This window comes from Rosa chinensis, chromosome 5 (genome assembly GCF_002994745.2).
Source record: "Rosa chinensis cultivar Old Blush chromosome 5, RchiOBHm-V2, whole genome shotgun sequence".
Taxonomy (NCBI): domain Eukaryota; kingdom Viridiplantae; phylum Streptophyta; class Magnoliopsida; order Rosales; family Rosaceae; genus Rosa; species Rosa chinensis.
The window spans coordinates 24,355,188-24,373,671 of NC_037092.1; the positions used below are offsets into that span (position 1 = coordinate 24,355,188).

General features: G+C 40.4%; 2 protein-coding genes across 2 annotated transcripts; one reads left to right on the plus strand and one right to left on the minus strand.

The window, feature by feature from the left end:
* Positions 1 to 2,317, plus strand: LOC112166584 (ras-related protein Rab11D). Its single transcript, XM_024303458.2, has 2 exons — positions 1 to 371; positions 1,605 to 2,317. The coding sequence occupies exons 1-2, from the start codon at positions 151 to 153 to the stop codon at positions 2,038 to 2,040; spliced, it is 657 nt and encodes a 218-aa protein (XP_024159226.1). The 5' UTR covers positions 1 to 150; the 3' UTR covers positions 2,041 to 2,317.
* Positions 2,318 to 2,963: 646 nt separating this feature from the next.
* On the minus strand, positions 2,964 to 6,479 carry LOC112203499 (cation/H(+) antiporter 15). The gene is made up of 3 exons (XM_040505779.1): positions 5,987 to 6,479; positions 4,347 to 5,417; positions 2,964 to 4,199 (listed from the first exon to the last, which is right to left on the minus strand). Exons 1-3 carry the CDS (start codon positions 6,260 to 6,262, stop codon positions 2,964 to 2,966), a joined length of 2,583 nt encoding a protein of 860 aa, XP_040361713.1. The 5' UTR covers positions 6,263 to 6,479.
* Positions 6,480 to 18,484: the final 12,005 nt, after the last annotated feature.

Below are 18,484 nucleotides of genomic sequence, written 5' to 3' on the forward strand. Positions count from 1 at the left end.
CGCTTTTTTAAAAACACTCTCACGCTTCCCACCTCTCTCTATCCACCCAAACCCTCTCTCTCCTCTCTGCAAATCTCAGTCTTTCTCTCTCTTCCCCCAAAATATCAAAGACCGAAACTCCGAAAGGAAACAAAGCTTGGAAGTAGAGCAATGGCCGGGTACAGAGCCGACGACGACTACGACTACCTCTTCAAGGTCGTCTTGATCGGCGACTCCGGCGTCGGCAAGTCCAATCTCCTCTCCAGGTTCACCAAGAACGAGTTCAACCTCGAGTCCAAGTCCACCATTGGCGTCGAGTTCGCCACCAGAACCCTCAACGTCGACAGCAAGGTCATCAAGGCCCAGATTTGGGACACTGCTGGCCAAGAAAGGTACTGCTGCTTCTTCTTCTCTTCTCATCGATTCTAGGTATTGCTTGCTTCTGTGTTTGGTGGATTTCTGGTTTTGGAGTGGATTTTGGTGCTGAAATGAGTTTGATTTGTGCGATTTTGTGAGTTTCAGGGACAGATTTGGTGGTTTGTGGTTGCATGTGGGTTTGTTGAGCTCAGATTTGGTTAATTATGGTTTCTATTTGCTTGCTTTCTTTGAAATTGGTGTGATTAGGAAGACTTGGGGTTCTCTCTTGTTAGAGTAGTAGGTGGGTTTTAGATCTTGGATGGCTCTGTGTGGTTGAAATCTCGAGATCCATGCATAGATGTTGATTTTTTTGTCTATGGCAGTCTTTGTAGATCTTGAATTGAGTGGAATGCTTCTTTGTAATGCGAGACTTTTAGTTTCAGACCGAAATTATTAGATAAGAAACATCGGAATCGCTTTCCTGTGAAGTTTTGATTATGCCAAGTAACAGTCGACAAGAGATTGGCCCATCATTGTTAGATGTACCGAGCAATAGAATACAAATTTGGCTTCAGTCGAAGTAGAAATTTAGGATAGAAAAAGAAAAGAGATTGATTTGTTCACAGGATCACAGCAATAACTAAAACAAGGGATGGTAATTGAAACTTCTTAAGTAATGGCAATTTGTAAATTCTTTCCACCTCCCCTTCATCCTCTCCCTATCAAAAACCCTATCCTAGCCATACCAAAAGCCCTACTCAGGAATGATGCCTCCTCTTGTGGCCTAGTGAATCTTCATCTAAGGGTAGTTGAGAGAGAAGGGGTAGACTAGAAAGAGCAGGACTAATCCAAGATAGCACCTGTGCCACATATATTTTAACAATCAGAAATTCAAGTAAGTTGATGGCAAGGAAAACTGTTGAAGTGTGTAGCTTGTCGTTTTCTTTTCTTATTTCCTTTCAATCCTTTATGCATGCATGGTCATTGCAACTGATTAGTTGAGAGGCATGTGTGCTTGTGTTTGAGACTCTTAAGCAATCAAATGTCAATTGATTCTCATAAAGAAAATCAAGGTCATTTTGGGTAGTTCAAATTGATTAAATTGAAGGAAGTCGGCTTAGAGAATGATAACTTGTTATATGACATTGGTTTGATGTGGGCAAGACTAAGTTTCTCTCTCTTTATTTTATTTATTTCGTGCACGCGCGCGCGCATGTGCACAAAACTTATTCAATAAAGTCACTTAAATGTTCCTCTTGACTTCATAGGTACCGTGCCATTACAAGCGCTTACTATCGGGGAGCTGTGGGTGCACTTCTTGTGTACGATGTCACTCGCCATGCAACATTTGAGAATGTTGACAGATGGCTGAAAGAATTGAGGAACCACACTGATTCCAACATTGTTGTGATGCTGGTTGGAAACAAATCAGATCTTCGCCACCTTGTAGCTGTCTCAACTGAAGATGGAAAGTCCTATGCTGAGAAGGAGTCACTCTACTTCATGGAAACATCTGCACTGGAAGCAGTCAATGTGGAAAACGCATTTGCTGAAGTCCTGACTCAAATCTACCATATTGTGAGCAAGAAGGCAGTCGAAGGGGGAGAAAATGGAACAGCTTCATCTGTCCCAGCCAAAGGAGAGAAAATAAATATAAAAGATGATGTGTCTGCTCTGAAGAGAGTTGGGTGCTGCTCAAGCTAGGGCAGGTAACAAAACTGATTGAATGAATATGGATTTTCTTTACCTTGTGTAATATTTTTCAGAGGGATACAAACTAGAGGATACAAAACACGAAGTTTTCCTCAAGTGCTTGAGCTAGTTATAGTATCCAAAATTAGTGACATTTCCTGTGAATGCTGATTAGCCCATTTAAATCGCCTCTCAGCACCAACTATGCTTTCTATGTTTGTTTTCCCCAAGGATATATTTGGTAAATTTAAATATCAAAATTGTATCAACATCACTTTATTTTTCTTTACACCAGAGTGCCCCACCTTTAATTGGATACATAATATTAGGGTGAGTTTCATATACGTGTGCAATCTCCTGCAAATAATACATTTGCGGTAAGTGCAGATGATTTTACGTTTATGGTTTGTCTCATACTCACCGTTTGATTGCTAGTCTAAATGGTCATTTTCATGATCACATGTATCTGAAAACGATGCAGTTAAACTTTGCTATAGGAGATGTCATCTGCATTGTGAAGATTAGGCTTTTCAGGCATCATCTTGATTATACAAATTATGCATTATGAGATGTCATCTTTCCTGAATAAGTAGTTTTATGAACTATAACGTTATGCTAGATCGAGTAATACCTAATTTAGCGAGTAGAAAAGGATCTAATTGAAGGTGTGCAGTATCAATTCTCAATGACTTCACAAATATGCTTGGGTCGAATCAATTATAGTGCCTGACAAGAGCTCTGCCAATCTAAACCCAAAATTTTGAAATAGAATTTGAAATCTCATTCCAATTAACATGATCACAGGTATGCATGGGTCGAATCAATTATAGTGCCTGACAAGAGCTCTGCCAATCTAAACCCTAAATTTTGAAATAGAATTTGAACTCTCATTCCATTTTGAAATGGAATTTGAAATTTCATTCCAATTAACATGTTCACATTTCCTGGTTATCCGACTCATCTTGTATTTCCTCTACAGCAGCACCTTGCTGCACTATGAGAATAGATGTGTAAACCTTAAAAAAGCTAGAAGACACTAACGCCTCTGCCAGAGTACCTAGCTCATCACAGTCGCTGCTGTCCAATGCTGATGTCACTGCCAACGTGCTGCTGCTTCCATGTCGTCTTCCCATTATATACAAATCATAATCACCCTCCATGTCGTTTATGGCGTCCAGAGTTTCTTCCCAGCTATTCACCACCTGCTCTACGAACTTTATGGAGGAATTGTGCATTGTATGGACCCTAAAACCATCCAGGTACAAGTCATCAAGCTGTTTTTGCCTCCCAGTGTTTGCCATTGCCTCTATAATTTCGTTGTCGTAGTCAGCATCGTCTAAGCATGCCTCTGTATTTAAGATGAACCGAACAACTGTTAGGTCAACCCTGGAATGCCCAGCCATTCTTTTTGCATACGCTAATGCCTCACGGTCATCTGCCCCTCCAATGAAAAATACAGCAAAGCGGTGGTAGCTCACGTCATCGGAGCTAATATGGCTGCTGATGTTGGACTTGAAGATCTGGGATATACCGAGCCCACGGTCCACTAGAACACCCACGGAGCATGGTGCGTTATCAATGACATTTCTATTGACTGCCCTGAGAGCAGGGTTGGACTCCTCCATGGTTCCGTCTAGGGTGGATTGTTGATGGAACGGGACAATCACGAGGGTAATGCACTTGTCCTCCGAAAAGTTGCATATGTCCTCATGCATTGTGGCGTAGGCCGAGACGATGGTGAGTGCCTGGACACGGACATTCTCTCTTTCCTTTGCGTAGAGTTCAAAGGGATTGGAGGGCAAGGATGAGGATATTTGTCCGGCCTTGTGGTTGCTCCCTTCATTGTTGGGTTTGCAAGCATCATGGACAATGAGCATGGCGGAAGTGTGGCCAATCATTTCAACAAGCTGGACAGCGAAGACTTGGATCGGGGACTGTCTGCTTGGATTGGAAGCTTCAAGAAGATTGATGACGGCGGGTGAGTTGCGTGAGTCGTGGGTGCATGCAAGGATGCGAAGCTCTGTGTCGGATCCTATGCTTCGTATGTTCCTATATTTGTATTGCCCGAAATGCTTGGTGGTCTTGTAACTGTAGGCTAGGAATGGTCCGATCGGAATCATCAGTGCCCAAACCACTAAGATCATTGCTGGGAATGTTTTCTGGTCCAAGGTCTGCACATATAATGGACATGCAATTTAAGAATGTCCAGTTGCAGTTGCAGCACATAGATGAATAATACAGTGTTTAGCTGTATTGACAGATTATAATTTATAAGTTATATATGTGGGTGTATATACTGTTTCCACAAACACACGTACCTTTAGGTCCCTGCCGGTGCTGAGAATAAAGAGTGCCATTAGGCCTCTGGTGTTCATGACTACTCCCAGAGCCAGTGCATTCCAAGGTTTCATTTTGTGGATTAAAGCGGCAACAAAACTGCCGGCAATCTTAGGTAAGAAAGCCAGGGAGAGAACCAGCATGAAACGCTTTGCATATTTGAATTGAAAGGGCGTATAAGAATCATGTGAACTGAATACAAACCACATGTTGGTTCGTAGCCCGACAATTAAGAAGAAAAGGGGCATCATAATCCCAGTCACAAAGGGTTGGATCTTCTCTACGACCAATTTGCTGAGCTCTCCCCTCGGCATAATGGCTCCAAACACGAAAGCCCCAACGTAGGATAGTGTACCTAACGAATCAGTTATCATGGCGCATACCAGAACCCCCATGAGAACAAAGCTCACATGGAGCTCATTGTAGTTGTCTCTCTTGTCCTCTTTGTTTTTCGATACGAAGCGGATCAGCTTTGGAAGAGCCGGGCGGAGTACAAAAACACAAAACCATACGAAGGCCAGGGTAGTCAGTCCCACCACCAAAAAGCGGCCCGTCAGATTGGTTAGTGCTAGTAGCAAGATGAAAAGGAACCACGAGCACAGGTCGGAGATGACAGCAGATGACAATGCAAGTCGTCCAAGCTCGGAGTGGAGGAGCTTAAGATCTGCGAGGAGTCGAGCCACGTCTGGGAAGCTTGTGGTGCCGAGGGCGAGTGCCCAGAACAAGTGGCCTGAGTGTGTGTTGTCTCGCTGATTTGGGGCATTCAGAAACTTAAGATTAGGCTTGATGTTGTCGTCAAGGACAAAAAACAAGCCCCAACCACTGGCGATGGCCACCACCATGCCTACGAGGGCAATGCTAAGAGCCTTCTTCCCGGCACGGATTACCGGCTTTAGTTCAAGTTCTAATCCCACCAGAAACATGTAGTAAACTAGGCCCAGGTTTCCTATAGTTTCTAAGCTCAGCACGCTTTCAAATGGAGCAAAAGAGGTAAACATGTGTAATCTATTCAAAATTTCCCCCAAAAGAGTTGGCCCCAAGAGAAAGCCAGCCTGCAAAAAGATTCATAATATCAACATTAAAGATCAGATGAAGAGATTGATGCGTAGAATGTTTTCAAATTTAAATATCAAACTACACTTATTCGAAGGTCCTTGATCAATGAGTTGTTTTTTTTTTACTGCTGCTCCTTACATTAATAGGAGAAGCTCCATCAGTACAAGTTAAACGAGCACAAGATTCACCAAAAAAATGGAAAAAATGGCAGACCCTCCATGGTTAAATAGACATTAAAATGCATAATTTTGGAGTTCATAATCGACCCTTATAGCTTGCTCCATGTATGTCCATGCATTTCTTTTTGTCTTTTTAAGTAAATATAACGAGGAACGTAAGTTTTGAAGGACCACAGCATCGAGGGGACATAGGTAATAGCCTAATCGACCTATATGTTCAAGGCTGACCTTATATATTTTAGGTGGTGGTCTGAGTCTCATGGTCCTGGTCCAGCTCTCTCTTCAATTTTCTCTTGATTATCATATCGATATATAATGAATGAAACATCTATAACATTGATCAAACTTAAAATTATATACCAAATAGAATGATCGAAACTACGTACAAGAATTTCAGCGACAATACGTGGTTGGTGGAAGCGTTTGAGGGCAAGCACGAGAATGCTAGAAACGAACATGATGCTCACCATTTGGACTAAGAAGACAGGGAGAATCAAGTCCGTGGGAAGTCTCAAATGTTGTAGTTGCTTACTTGATTTCCTAACAAATAGATTATAACATACCACTGTATAGGTTCTGTTGTTATAAGGAAGAGCAAATCCCAAGTTTTCAACTTGATCAGCTGTACTGTTTGCTCTCAACGTTGGAGATATCTCCGACATTATGTACGTCGACCTCCTTGCGGCCCAGTGGTCTTGTCCCGATTTTAGCCTTCTCCGATCCTGTTCCTCCTCGTCTTAATCTCCTTGTGATTTACAACCCCATCCGTCCCCCCGGCAGCAATCTTTAACTTCTTCTCCAAATTGATGAACTAAAAGAAAATGGCTTGGGTTGTAAATTTGTAATACACGTAGGGTTTAGGTACCATGTCTCTGCTGTGTCTGGTTAAGCATTTGCCGAGTTTTCTTCAATATTGTTTTCGATTGTCCGGCTGCTAGCTCATTACCTCCCTCTCATCTCTCCTGGACAGTTTTTTTCATTCGGTTTTGTATGAAAGTACGTGTATATTTTGTTAGTTCTAACAACATAGAATCAGTTAATAAAGTTTACAACAATAACGAACCACTAACAATATCAATCTTTCTTTGTTAAAACAGTAATGCTCATTAAATTCTAACATTCTTTTTCCCAAGAAGCTCATTATATTGTCCACAAATAGTAATTACAGACAATTCCGGTGGTCCGGTGGATGATGAATGTTATAGCATATACAATTAATTAAGTCGGTTTATGTTCGGAAAATTAAAACTAAAATGAGTTTTGATGGTGCTTGTTGATATATATTAATGGAAAATGAGAAGAGGATTAGGTGCTGTGTTTAGGGATCACGATAGAGCTTAATTTGTTGAGACTTGAGAGCTTCTTCAAAACAAGTACAAGGATTTATGTACTGTAAGTATGCCAAGGCAGCGGTGGCCGGCTTTGCTTCATGGCATTCAAATTAATGGAAATTCGATCATGCAAGGTGCATGCATGGCTCCTTGGATTTTAATTATTGACTTTCGAGCTTGATTGCAACAGTTCGAAGATCACCAGGCTGATACTGATAGCCTGATAGCATCCTCTAGCTATACGGGCGTGTGGTACTCGATCTTCTCTTATCAGGAATTTACCTCACATGCTCACATGATTTATCTAGTAATGGTCTAATGAGAATGTTTGAAAACACAGAATGGATCACAATATGTAATAGAGGTAAATAACACAAGAATTGCTGATGCAGTGTAAACCTCTCCACTGAGGAAACTTCACTGCGAGGCTGTTTATGTAGCCTACACGAAGGATAAATCCACTATGTGTAAAGAGAATACAATTACAAGTAGTGATGTTGATCACAATCACTTTACTAGCACACAATGCTAACTTGTTTACAATTGCAGAAACTATACTACACACGTAGCCAATGCTTAGTGTAATCTCTATACTATAGATCTCCCCCTCAGTTGCTTGTATCAAGAACTCACTGATCTCAAATATGACACATGAAATGTATGTAGTGAGAAAACAAACTACTTAAGAAACAAAGAGAGTTTTGGCATAAAACTGTTGGTGAAGACTAAGCAACACAAAGAAAACGATTATTTGTGAAAGCCAAAAACCCTACCTTAGAAAACAGTTTCAAAACCTTTTATAGAGGAGCAAGACACCCCCTCAATCAAATCTCTTATTGCATCACCGAATAAGATATGTATGTAAAGGTTTTAAAACAGCAAATAAATTTTCCTATTTTTGTGCATATCCAATCTCCATGTGATATGTAAGATGAAAACATTTTAATGAAGATAAGCATATCAGATCATCTATCCCATATGCAAATCAATTTAAATCATGTAAAATGATATGCATGAGTCCTACCTTTAACGCAAGATAAGTGAGGCGATCCTCCTTCATTTTCTCTGCAATATCTGATTCTACAATCTTCTTCTTGTTTCCTTGATTCACCGAGAATGTAGGAGAATGCAGGAGAAGTATTCTCCTAATGTTTTGTAATCTCTGATCTCCTAGAGGCAATAGGAAAGTGTATGTTGAATGGCATTGACCCAAATACTTACAATGTTCTCATTATTCACGTATGTTCTTGGAGTTCTCTAAAATCTTATTTTGAATTGCAAACTATCTTCCAATCAAATAAATTTAAAACAAAAGAAATTACTGTTTGGATTATTATTTCAGTGGACTAAAAGTTTGGAGTCTCGACTACAATCTCAATACCAATCCTTTTGATTTGTTTCTGTCATTTTTTTTCTGATAAGAAAAGACAAACACAGAGAAACTAAATTCGAAAGCCTCTAGGCCAGGGAATTACCAGACTCAAACTGGTTGACACCGAAATCACCCAGCACATTTGGCTGAAGTCTTCCTTCCCAAGTTTGCTCATTCGAGATGGAGTAACCCAAATTGGCTACAACATTAGCATGAAAGTTTGCTTGCTGAAAGATGTGGTTCAAAGCAACAGAGGAGAAAGAAATGGCTATGCATCTTATATATATCATGAATGATGATTCTCAGCTCCAAAGAATTAATGTTACATTGACATAACATAATGATTAATGATTAATTAGTTGGAAGTCTCCACTAAAATGTGACGTAGGTCTTTTATCCAAGCCTGGATGAGACTATAGCTTCAGAAAGAGGAACAATATTGGTTAGACAAAGTGCCATGTGGACATACTAGGGACATACTTTCAGGTGGGAACAGTGACAGTCGCAGGAGATGCCTTGCACACAATGACTATTCATTGCTCAGGGTGGCTCAGCCTCTTTGGAAGATCGGTTGTGCTTGATAGGTGCCTAGTGCAAAAGTCGACTCGTGTCGGTGTTCCAAGAGGAAGAGGAATTAGCAAAGTGATGCTAACAGAAGCATTTGATGAATACCTGAAAGATCAGAAACCGCGAGTTTTGAGGTGTGCGCAGTCATCCCTGATGGGGAAAATGCATGAATCTTGATCAAAAATTCAAAATTTATCAAATTATTATGCATTCTGTTCATATTGGTGATCATATTCAGTGATTCACATGGACACACGCGCTATGAGAAGATAGTCAGATATCACAAAGTTTAGAGAATGAATTTTCTGATATATAATTACACCCATTCTGTGGTGTATATAAACAGATTACAATCGTACTACAATGTACTACACAACATATACAAGGTAAGTAATTACAACAATATATTCCCTTATAGTCAATTCCTAATAGGGAACGATGACTCACACTAACACTCGCCCTCAAGTTGGCGCATATACATCAACCATGCCCAACTTGCTAAGTGAGTCATAAAATGCCTTCCTGGAAACTCCTTTGGTAAGTACATCTGCAAGTTGCTCTTCAGTTGGAACAAAAGGAAAGCTAATAATTTTGGCATCTAGCTTCTCCTTTATGAAGTGACGATCAACCTCCACATGTTTAGTACGATCATGCTGTACTGGATTCTGTGATATGTCAATAGCTGCCTTGTTATCACAATACAACTGCATGGAATTTTTGAGTTTGAAACCCAGATCACGTAACAGATTTCTCAACCACAACAATTCACACACTCCGTGAGCCATACCTCTATACTCGGCCTCAGCACTAGAACGTGCCACAACCTTCTGTTTCTTACTCTTCCATGTAACCAGATTACCTCCCACAAAGGTAAAGTAACCTGATGTCGATCTCCTGTCTGTGATATTTCCAGCCCAATCTGCATTTGTGAAGCCACAAACCTCAAGAATGTTGTTATGTTTAGAAAATAGTACTCCCCTTCCTGGAGCTGACTTCAAGTACTTCAGAATCCGCATAACCGCATCCATGTGACTCTCACTCGGATTATGCATGAACTGACTCACCACACTCACTGCATATGCAACGTCTGGTCTAGTATGAGCCAAATAAATCAAGCGCCCAACTAACCTCTGATAGCGAGCTCGATCAGTGGGCACCTGATCTAGATACTCAGCTAAACAATGGTTCTGCTCAATAGGAGTGTCAATAGGTCTGCAATCCAACAAACCTGTCTCTGTCAGCAAGTCAAGAACGTACTTCCTCTGGCACAGATAGATTCCTTCTCTCCCCCTGGCTACCTCAATTCCTAAGAAGTACTTAAGCTCACCCAAGTCTTTCATCTCAAACTCAGAGGCTAGCTGTCTCTGCACTCTATCCATCTCAACAGTATCATTACCAGTGATTACCATATCATCCACATAAATAATTAGAGCTGTTACCTTCCCTTGTTGATGCTTGAGAAACAAGGTATGGTCTGAGTTACTCTGCCTGTAACCAACCTTCCGCATAAACTGTGAAAATCTTCCAAACCAAGCACGTGGTGATTGTTTGAGACCATACAGAGATTTTCTCAATCTACAGACAAAATCACCAGGAGAAGCAACTACATACCCAGGTGGAAGGCTCATGTATACTTCCTCGGCTAACTCTCCATGAAGAAATGCATTCTTGACATCAAACTATCGGAGTGGCCAGTTTAAACTAGCAGCAAATGAGAGCAGAACCCGAATAGTGTTCATCTTGGCAACAGGGGCAAATGTTTCATCATAGTCTATACCATATGTCTGAGTAAACCCCTTTGCTACAAGGCGTGCTTTGTACCGATTCACTGATCCGTCTGCATTATGTTTCACAGTAAACACCCAACGACAACCTACAGCCTTCTTGCCTTGTGGTGGAGGCACAAGTTGCCAAGTGTTGTTCTTCTGCAACGCCTCCATCTCTTCCTCCATTGCCTTCCTCCACTTTGGATCCCCCAACGCATCCTGCACTTTGTTAGGTACTGATACAGCAGATATATGATTCACAAATGATTCATATGACTTAGACAATCTCCTAGTGGACATATAATTAGCTACTAGGTATTTTGATTTGGCAGTAAGAGTAGGTTCATATTTTTTGACTGATTGACCCAGAGTGGTCCTATTTGGTAACACATATTGCTCAACACTAGACTCACTACTACTAATACTAGTGGGTGGACATACCTCAAATGAGTGATCTTCCGTACCAGGAAGCTGTGGGTCAGGGGTAGAAGCGATGGCAGGAGGGGCAGTCGGGTCTTCAACTTCAGTCGGGTCTTCAACTTCATTTTCAACCATAGAAACTGGTGTCTGTATGCTTGGAGTGGTCTCAACTGAATCCGTCAAAATACTTCCTACCTGTGTGACTTCTTCCTCTCCTCCTTCTGTTTCCTCCCCCTCTCCATGATACAGCTCTTCAAAATATGAATTCTACCCCTGAAGAGTTGTATCTGAAGAGGAAAAATAACTCATGTCCTCAAAGAAGGTAACGTCCATAGTGACATAGTACTTCCTGGTAGGTGGATGATAGCACTTGTATCCCTTCTGATTCCCTCCATAGCCAACGAAGACACTCTTAAGTGCCCGGGCATCCAACTTAGACCTCTGGTTTTTAGGAACATGGACAAAGGCAACACAACCAAATACACGAGCTGGAAGATTATGAAAGGAAGGTAAGGAGACATGAGATGCAAGAACCTCAAATGGAATTTTGCCCTGAAGGACGCTAGATGGAAGACGATTAATAAGATGGGAGGAAGCCTGTACAGCATCGCCCCAAAGATACTTAGGCATATGAGCACTAAAGAGAATGGCACGAGCCATATCAAGTAAATGACGGTTTTTCCTTTCAGACACTCCATTTTGTTCTGGTGTTTGTGGACATGTAGTTTGGTGAACAATCCCATTGGTTGTAAAAAACTCTTGGAAAGCACGATTAACATATTCCCCCCCCATTGTCAGACCGAAGGACTTTAATGGTGCTATGGTATTGTGTTTGAACAAGAGTACGAAAAGTTTGAAAAGCTGGAAAGACTTCATCTTTGGTTTTTAGCAGAGCAACCCACGACAATCTTGTACAATCATCAATAAATAACACAAAGTATCGCATACCCGACACAGTGGGTTCTCTAGATGGTCCCCAAACATCAGAATGAATCAACTCAAAAGGAGCAACACTTTTATTAGAAATACTAGGAGAATAAGTAGCACGATGACTCTTGGCCAAAACACATGTTTCACAATGTAAACTAGATTCAACCACACCAATAAACAAAGTAGGCATGGTTTTTCTCATAAGACTAAAAGAGGGATGCCCTAAACGGCGATGCCACAACCAGATTTCACTTAGCTTATCAGAACTCGAAGTCAAAGCGGCGCGGGACTGTGCTCCTGGTTTCTCTCCTGCGTATGTCTGATCCAGATGGAACAACCTGCCCCTCAGATACCCCCGACCAATTATCTCCCTGGTGAGAAGATCCTGAAAAATCACATACATAGGATAAAAGGTTACAGAGCATTTAGACTCAGTATTCAATTGGGGAACAGATATCAAATGGTGGGACAAGTCAGGCACATATAACACATTATGAAGTTCTAAGGTAGGAGTAATACGAACTGACCCTGACCCTAACACAGGAAATGCCTCACCATTGGCATTAGTTACATAGGACACTGGTGGGGAAGACAATTCAGTAAAATATGATTTGTCATAAGTCATATGATCGGAGGCACCAGAATCAATAATCCATGTATCAGAACCAACAAAAGTAGAAACCTTTAAAGCCATACCAATTTTACCTCGACCAGCTATAGAGGCTGTAGGAGTAACTCCACCTGCTGTATGATGATCTTGGCCAACTACTCCATAGAAATCCGGTTCTTGGACCAATTGAACAGCCGCTGCTTTTGCCTTAGGACGATAACCTTGCTTTTTAGGTTTAAGGTGTGGGTTCAACTTCCAACAAGTCTCCCGAACATGCCCAAGGTCATTGCAATAAGAACACTGAGGACGAGGGCGATTGGTGAAGCCTTGTGGGAAACCTGGCTGATGAAGTGGGGCTGAATTCTGCTGCTGGAGGAAGGGTGCTGGTGACTTGGCCTGAATGGCAAGGCTAGATACTTCAACCTGTGCATGTTTGACACTTTCCTGTTGAGACTCATCCTTGCGGATGTATGTAAAGGCTGTGGTCAAACTAGGAGGGTCTGTCATTCTGAGCAATTCTTCCTTGGCACTGCTATGCTTCTCATCAAGCCCTCTCAGAAATACATGAACCCTTTCTAGCTCCTTCTCCTTCTGGTACCACACCAGATCTTCCTGATTCTTGATCTTGCAAGGCCGCTTCTGATCAATTTCAGCCCATACATTCTTCAGCTTGGTGAAATACACAGCTATTGGTTGCCCATTCTGTTGCATACTAGCAGATTTACACATCAATTCATGAACCTGTATAAAATCAGACTCGTTGGTATACAAATCCCCCAATGTCTTCCATATCGCCTCAGCAGTTTCACATTCCTCCACCATCTGTAGCACATCATCAGTCATGGCTCGAAATAGAATTGACATTACCAGCCCATCATCATCTGCCCATTTAGCATAGGCATCCACATCATCTTCACTGGGAGCCTTGATTGTTCCAGTGACATACCCCATTTTGTGTATTCCACGGAGATAAACTGACATAATCTCCTTCCATGTTCGGAAATTGGTACCAGTGAGTTTGGTACCTCCGAAAGAACCACCTTCTGAGCTCTTGATAGAGACCTCAACCTTCTGTATCTCATTTGCCTTAGAACCCTGACTCTCACTGTCATCACCACCCATTGCAATAATATAATAGAAACTATATGAATCCCAAAGTACGCAGCGGAAATAAACAAATAATAACAGTTTTTTTTTTTTTTTTGGGAACCTGGTTGACTAAACTGGATGTGCGGACCGAGTCGGTTGACCGAGTTAAGGCGAGTGGACTCACTGATGTAGGCGAGTTGACTCGGAGATGGACTCACTGAAGCGGGTCGAGATAGATGCGGGTCACGCCGCCAACTGGTGTGGACGGAGCAGCAAATGTCCGGGCCGAACAGATGGGAGCAGCGCCGGAAACTGGAGAGGTGCGCTGGCCGCCAGAAACTGGAGATCTGGAGCCGACGGCATCTTCGGACGAGAAGTCGGTCTGGGCAGCTGGGTCCGAAATCGATCTGGACGAGTCAGGGTATAGGAAGCAGCGTCGGTCAGCGTCGGTCTCTGATGGAGGTGAAAAATCAAAGCCCACAAGCTGACGAGTGATGAGTGCTGAAGAGATCGGTCCTTCAAAAGAGGACGAAGACCTGTAGCTTGATTGAACAGAGGTCGGTCCCTCAAAAGAGACGAAGACCAGGCTCAGAGAATGACAAAAACAACCCTAAGGGTTTGGTTTTGTATCAACTCCTCGGATTGAGGAAAAATTGGACAGCTAAAGAGACAAAGTCCTCTCGGATCTTTGCTCTGATACCAAGTCAGATATCACAAAGTTTAGAGAATGAATTTTCTGATATATAATTACACCCATTCTGTGGTGTATATAAACAGATTACAATCGTACTACAATGTACTACACAACATATACAAGGTAAGTAATTACAACAATATATTCCCTTATAGTCAATTCCTAATAGGGAACGATGACTCACACTAACAAAGATGTATGCAGTAGTCTTATTAAATAATAAATAATCAATGGGCATGAAATTATAGCATTTTTGGATAAGCAGGCATTATATGGTAAGCAATTAATGAATCCCAATGATCAGTAGGGAAGTAGGGAGTAGGGAATGAGGCTTCGAAAGAGACCTACAGTCCAATTCTACCACAAGCCAAACAACATGCATTCAAAGCCGGCAACTCACGCAGATTGAAAATAAATGTTTAAATGATAGAAAACCTACTCTCCTGCCTCTACACTCGTAGCTAGCTTTCAACAAGTACGTACGTTCATCCCTTGAGCATCTGCCACCATCGTCAACTAGCCTGTTCGATCTTATCACAAGTCACATATGATGACATTCCCATCTCCTACACTAACCCAGCTTGCTTCAACACTTCAACAAACTCAATTACCGACAATTTAAGGCAAGGAAGATAAAATGGTGGCTGCGGTCAGAGACCACAGAGTAGTTTGCGTAACAGTATGTCCATTTCTCAGAAAGCGTCTGGATATCACTGTCGGTTCTTAGTCGGTTCTGATTGGTTCTTGCTCCGTTCCATCAGTTCTAGTCGGTTTTTGATCTGTTTTGGTCGGTTCTAGACTTCTAGTCGGTTTTTGATCGGTCTTGATAGGTTTTAATCTGTTCCTGACGGTTCTTGATCGGTTTCATCGGTTGTTGGTTAAGGCCCTACACTAACCCAGCTTGCTTCAAAGCTTCGGCGGCGCTCTTACTCTCTCCTGCATGACTTCAACTCACAAAGTATTGACAATCCATGAAGCTGCGGCCACAGGAATGGTCCATTTCCCAGTACCCGTCAGCCTTCACTCAGCGGTTCTTCGTCGGTGCCAAATCAGTTTTTACTCGGTTTTCATCGGTCTTGGTCGGTTTTCATTGGTTATTGTTCTGTGCACCCCAGTTGTTGCTGTCGGTTCTTATTCTGCAATCCCATAATAAACTTTAGCCAAAAGCAGACCCACGTCTCCTCCAGGCAGCTGTAGCAGCCTCCGATCCTGTTGGGTTTCTATTTCATATATATGCATGCAATTTACGAGCAGAGAGTTAATTAGACGAGGACCAAAACAAATCCAAATGGCAACTAGTGGTAACAATTGCGTATAGTACGTACGTACTGCTCTATTCCGCAAGTGGGGTTTACGTTTATGAGATATTATGCAATGAAAAGAGTTACTTAAAAAATTCAAAGGGAAACTCTATTCTGTTTAAGCAATTACTCTCATTATGATATATCCCTTGAAAAAGAACAGTAATTTGTCGTCAGAATTATACTACAAATACTGTGTACTCGTAGGTCCCAATATAAAGAAACCAAATGAAGCCAATGAACACGCACGTTCATTAAGCAAATGCTTGGTTGCATTGGTTCATTCATTTGAAATTTAGATCCAACAGCCAATGTTGTCCCTAATATAGTCAAGATTCAAGAACATGGAAAATGTACTCATCACACCACCACAGATACAATAAAAAGAACCGGCAACGGTTAAAACCTTGTAAAATGCTCAAAATTTTAAGAGCAATAAATTGGGGATTGAAGTAGAAGTTTATTCATATACAAATGACAGTTATAGTAAATTAGTAATCACTCTCTTATCATAGGGAAACTTCTTTCTATCACTGGAGTCGGCCGCAGATAGAATGAGAACCGTGCACCTTACTTTTTCTTAGGATATCACCATCGGTTCGTAGTCGGTTCCGATCGGTCCTTGCTCCGTTTCATCAGTTCTTGGTTGGTTCTAGTCGGTTTTTGATCGGTCTTGGTCTGTTTTAATCGGTTTCTTGTCGGTTTTCATCGGTTCCTGGCGGTTCTTGATCGGTTTCATCGGTTGTTGGTCGAGGCCCTACACTGTCCCAGCTTGCTTCAAAGCTTCGGTGGCGCTTTGCTCTCTCCTTAAAGACTTCACCTCACTAGGTATTGACAATCCATGAAGCAGCGGCGACAGACGACACAGCAGCTTACTGAATGGTCCATTTCCCAGTACCCCTCAGCCTTCACCCATCAATTCTTCTTCGGTGCCAAATCAGTCCTTGCTCGGTTTTCATCGGTCTTGGTCGGTTTTCATACTGGTTCTTGTTCGGTTCCCGTCGGCTGTTGGTCGGTTTTTATTGGTTATTTGTTCGGTGCACCTCAGTGGTTGCTGTCGGTTCTTTATTTCTGCAGAAAATTCTATAATACATACTCGTATCTCATACACACATTTATAAGTGTGACAACAAATTTGTTGTCAAAATGATAATGTTGAGTCATATTTTGTGTAATCATAGTTCTAATAGTGGTAATTACACCATTTACGACCTTATTTCAAGTTTTTAAACAAATTTGTTGTCAATATTGTAATTTTTGTTTAATTATATGTAAATAGTGTAAATGAATATGGTAACTTTATTCTCAATGTTGTAATTTTGATTCAAATAAGAGAGTTTCTATTGGGACCTCCAAATCTGCTCACTTGACCTCATTCTATTATAAATTATTAAATGACATATATAACCTACTATAAAATGACTATTAAGGACAATAATTATACCAAAAAAATATTATACTTATTTTATGTAGACTTTCCAATTCAATAATATTAGATTGTATTCCTTATTATTTTCCTTATCTATTTTCATTTTCCAATTTCACTATATACTCATTAAAGCATTCATATATATTTAATAAGAATTAAAAATATAATTAAGATCATGTGACATAAAAATGTATGATATATATGTTGAATGCATATTGGTGAGGGAAAAGAAAATAAATCCTTTTATGATTTATGACTTAAATCTAAGTCAATCCATTATATTTGTAAAATAATAATAATAATAATAATAAGAATAAGAATAAAAATATTTAAATAATTAATCATGTGGTACAAAAAATACAGAAAAAAAAAAATAAACACTAAAAAACGAATGATTTTTTTTTTTTTGCACAGCTAAAATAGAAGAAAAAAAATTATAAAAAACATAATAGTTCATGGCATTTTCTTATTGATTAGACATTAATTTTTGAAGCTCAAGTTTGATTAAGAAATGTATACTTAGTTAAGATTTATAGAGTGATTAAATCAATGAAATGATTAAATTTTGTTATTTTAAAGATAATAATTTGTTTGCAAATTATATGAGTGAGGTTATTTGAGGAAGTTTAGTGAGGTTTAGAGAGTAAATTTAGTATTTGAAAATTTGATAAGAGGTGTAAAAAGCATAGAGGTCAAGTGAGTAAATTTAGAGGTTCCAATAGAAAAACTCTTCAAATAATTGAAATTTTTGTTCAAATAAATGTAAAATGAGTGTATGATAAACATCATAGTACCATAACTTATCCCAATCTCCTACTTTTTCTCCAACTTCACCTTCAACCACTTTCGGATTTCTGGTTTCAAGCCCTGCCTTGTTCATAATGTCTTGGTAGGTTCTTCTCCCATACACCTCTTCGAATCTCTGTACCGAGATAGCAACCACTAGAAATGATCATATTAATTGTGTTCTCTTCTTGTTCATAATGTCTCTCTCTTAGCTTTTGGAATTGTTGGTCTAATTGATTCTGTCTCAATTTGTAATTAATCTTCATTTTCAGCCAGAGTACACTAATTAGTTATCATGATTATTACGTGCCTGTCCTTATATATAACCAATGAATGTAAACTCTTGATAGCCAATGAATCCTCACAGGGTACCTAGCTAAGAAGTGTTTCCTCTATTGGTACCTTTTAACTATTTTGTTGTGAGTTCTGACAATTATTGAGCTGATTACCATAAATTAACGGAAATGTTGAAGGAAGTCGACATCATGTGTGCCTCTTCAAACTAGGATTTAGTCCTAGAGTTGTAATAGGAGAAGGTTATAGATTACCTAGTTATGTTCGGATTCTATTACCTTTTATGTACTCTATA